General features: G+C 46.8%; 1 protein-coding gene across 1 annotated transcript; it reads left to right on the top strand.

The window, feature by feature from the left end:
* Positions 1 to 804: 804 nt before the first annotated feature.
* LOC125210574 (uncharacterized) lies at positions 805 to 2053 on the top strand. Its single transcript, XM_089066771.1, has 2 exons — positions 805 to 1486; positions 2019 to 2053. Exons 1-2 carry the CDS (start codon positions 805 to 807, stop codon positions 2051 to 2053), a joined length of 717 nt encoding a protein of 238 aa, XP_088922897.1.
* Positions 2054 to 2583: the final 530 nt, after the last annotated feature.

Raw genomic sequence — 2583 nt, 5'->3', positions numbered from 1 at the left:
TCCTCTTTTATTTTAACAATTACACATTAAAACTCGTGTAAATTATAAATTGCCTATTTCTATGGGACAAAAGGTGTATTGCATAAAATTATGTGCAACATCAGTATAAATAATAATATTAATGTACTTCGTCCGTCTGCCATTTATAATCTCATTTTGACTCTGCACGGTATTTAATAAATTGTTTGACTTTGTGAAAATGGGAAAATAATTTAATGAAATGTAGACCCTACTTTTATATATAGGTTTATCCTGGAATGTGAGTGTAATAATTAAGGTGAATGATGGGGTCCGATTACTTGGACTAGAAAAAGGTAAATGGGACGACGTTCCCAAAATAGCAAAATAAAGATTTACTCCATTTGTTAGAGTGAAAGAAAATGTGAGAAACAACAAGTATAGTAAGTTAAGATTGTTGGTGACATGTAAATTCTACTGATAAATTCTAAGAGCATCCACTATAGGAGCGGCGCGCCGGCCGCCCCGTTTGCGACTTAGCCGCGGCGGGCTATAGCGGAGGACGCGTTCGCCCCGGAGGCGGACGGATTTGCTGGGGCGGAAGGGCAATTGCCCCGAATGCGGCGAGGACGAGCCGCTGGAGAGAGAAGCGCGGCGCCCGCCGCGCCTATCTATTGTGCGACGAAACCGGCGCGGCGGTCGCCGGTTTAATTTTTTTTTTTTTTTTTTCGAATTTGTAATGGTTATTTTATAAATATTCCTCCCATTTTCATCTTCTCTCCACACACATCTTCACACCCATTTCACTTTCTATCCAAATTTTCTATCTCTAAAATTTTTTCAATTATGTATGATTTGTGGAATGAAGCATGGGATTATTTGATTCAAGAGGTGCAGAGGGAGGCCGACGAGGAGGATGAGGCGGCGGCGGTGGCGGCGGTGGCGGCGATCCCTCGTGAGATTCGTCATCGTCGGACAATCCCACGAGACCATGTCAGAGCGGCTGAGCGGTTTATGGCCGACTACTTTAGCGCTGACCCTCGTTACCCGGCTGAGATTTTTCGTCGGCGTTTCAGAATGTCGCGACCGCTCTTTACCCATATAGCGACGACATTGGCGGACCGGTACGAGTGCTTCACGCTCCGGAGTGATTGCACTGGCCGGATCGGATTGTCTACTTTGCAGAAATGCACCTCTGCAATAAGGCAACTTGCCTATGCCGGACCGGCTGATATGTTCGACGAATACCTACAGATGGGTGAGACGACTAGTCTAAATGTGCTCCGGCAGTTTTGTAAGGGCATTCGGGAAGTCTTTGGTCCGGAGTTCCTACGAAAGCCAACCCCTGATGAGTGCCAGAGACTGCTAGATATGCACGGTGCGGTGCACAGTTTCCCCGGGATGATGGGCAGTATTGATTGCATGCATTGGGAGTGGAAAAACTGCCCGGTGGCGTGGAAAGACCAGTTCACTACCGGTTTCAAGCAGAAACATCCTTCGATAATGCTCGAAGCCGTTGCTGACTACCGTTTGCGGATCTGGCATGCGTATTTCGGTGTTGCAGGTTTGAACAACGACATCAACGTTCTGCAATCGTTGCCTATCTTCAATGATGAGTGCTGGGGAGAGGGTCCAGAGATCAGTTTTGTAGCAAATGGCAAGTAGTATCGCAGGGGATACTATTTGGCAGATGGAATATACCCTCGTTGGCCCGTATTCGTCAAGACACTTCGCCAACCGGTTAGAGTGAAGAGACAATATTTTGCGCGAAAACAAGAGGCCGCTAGGAAAAATGTTGAGCGAACTTTTGGTGTGCTCCAAGCGCGATGGGCCATTCTACGCTGCCCGGCACGAGTTTGACACGAAGATGATGTCGCGAATATTATGGTAGCATGTATCATATTGCACAATATGATAATAGAAGATGAAGGATTTGCTGCAGAACGTTGGGCGCCGGAAGATGGTGCAAGTACAAGTCACGGTGTTGCCTCCGCGCCGATACAGATGGGTGTACCACATACTAATGAATATCTGATCCAACGTTTCGCTGATATACGCAGGAGCACAACACATGACCAACTCCAGGTCGATTTGATTGAAAAGGTCTGGGCACGTAGGGGAGGCGGCGTAGCGTGAAGAACATGTATGATTTTCCGTAGATCAAATTTTCGTTGTAACTTTCCCCTCACTTTAATCCGACGAAAATTTAGTTTTCAATTTTAATTTTATTGCACTAGCTGTTTTTCTCTAATTATTTTTAGTCCGATAATTTTAATTGTAATTGAATTAAAATATACAACAAATAAAATAAAGTGAAATGTGGCTAAAAAAAGTGTCCACTATTGCTGCGGACACTTTTTTTTGTGGCCGTGGACTAATAAAAAGTGGCTATGGACAAAAAAAAATTGTCCACCAAAAAGTGTCCACCTAAAGTGGATGCTCTAAGAGCATCGACGGCGCGGCGCCCGCCCCGATCGCGGCTAAGCCGCGGCGGGCTATTGCGGTGGACGCGTCCGCCCCGGAGGCGGACGGATTTGGTGGGGCGGAAGGGCTTTCGCCCCGAATGCGGCGAGGACGAGCCGGAGGAGAATAGAAGCGCGGCGGCCGCCGCGGCTATCTATTGCA

This window comes from Salvia hispanica, chromosome 3, assembly GCF_029641045.1.
Source record: "Salvia hispanica isolate PSC_SH4W2 chromosome 3, Shi_PSC_v1, whole genome shotgun sequence".
Classification (NCBI taxonomy): domain Eukaryota; kingdom Viridiplantae; phylum Streptophyta; class Magnoliopsida; order Lamiales; family Lamiaceae; genus Salvia; species Salvia hispanica.
Note: the sequence above shows the minus strand (reverse complement) of the source record. Positions and strands in the feature narration are given on the sequence as shown.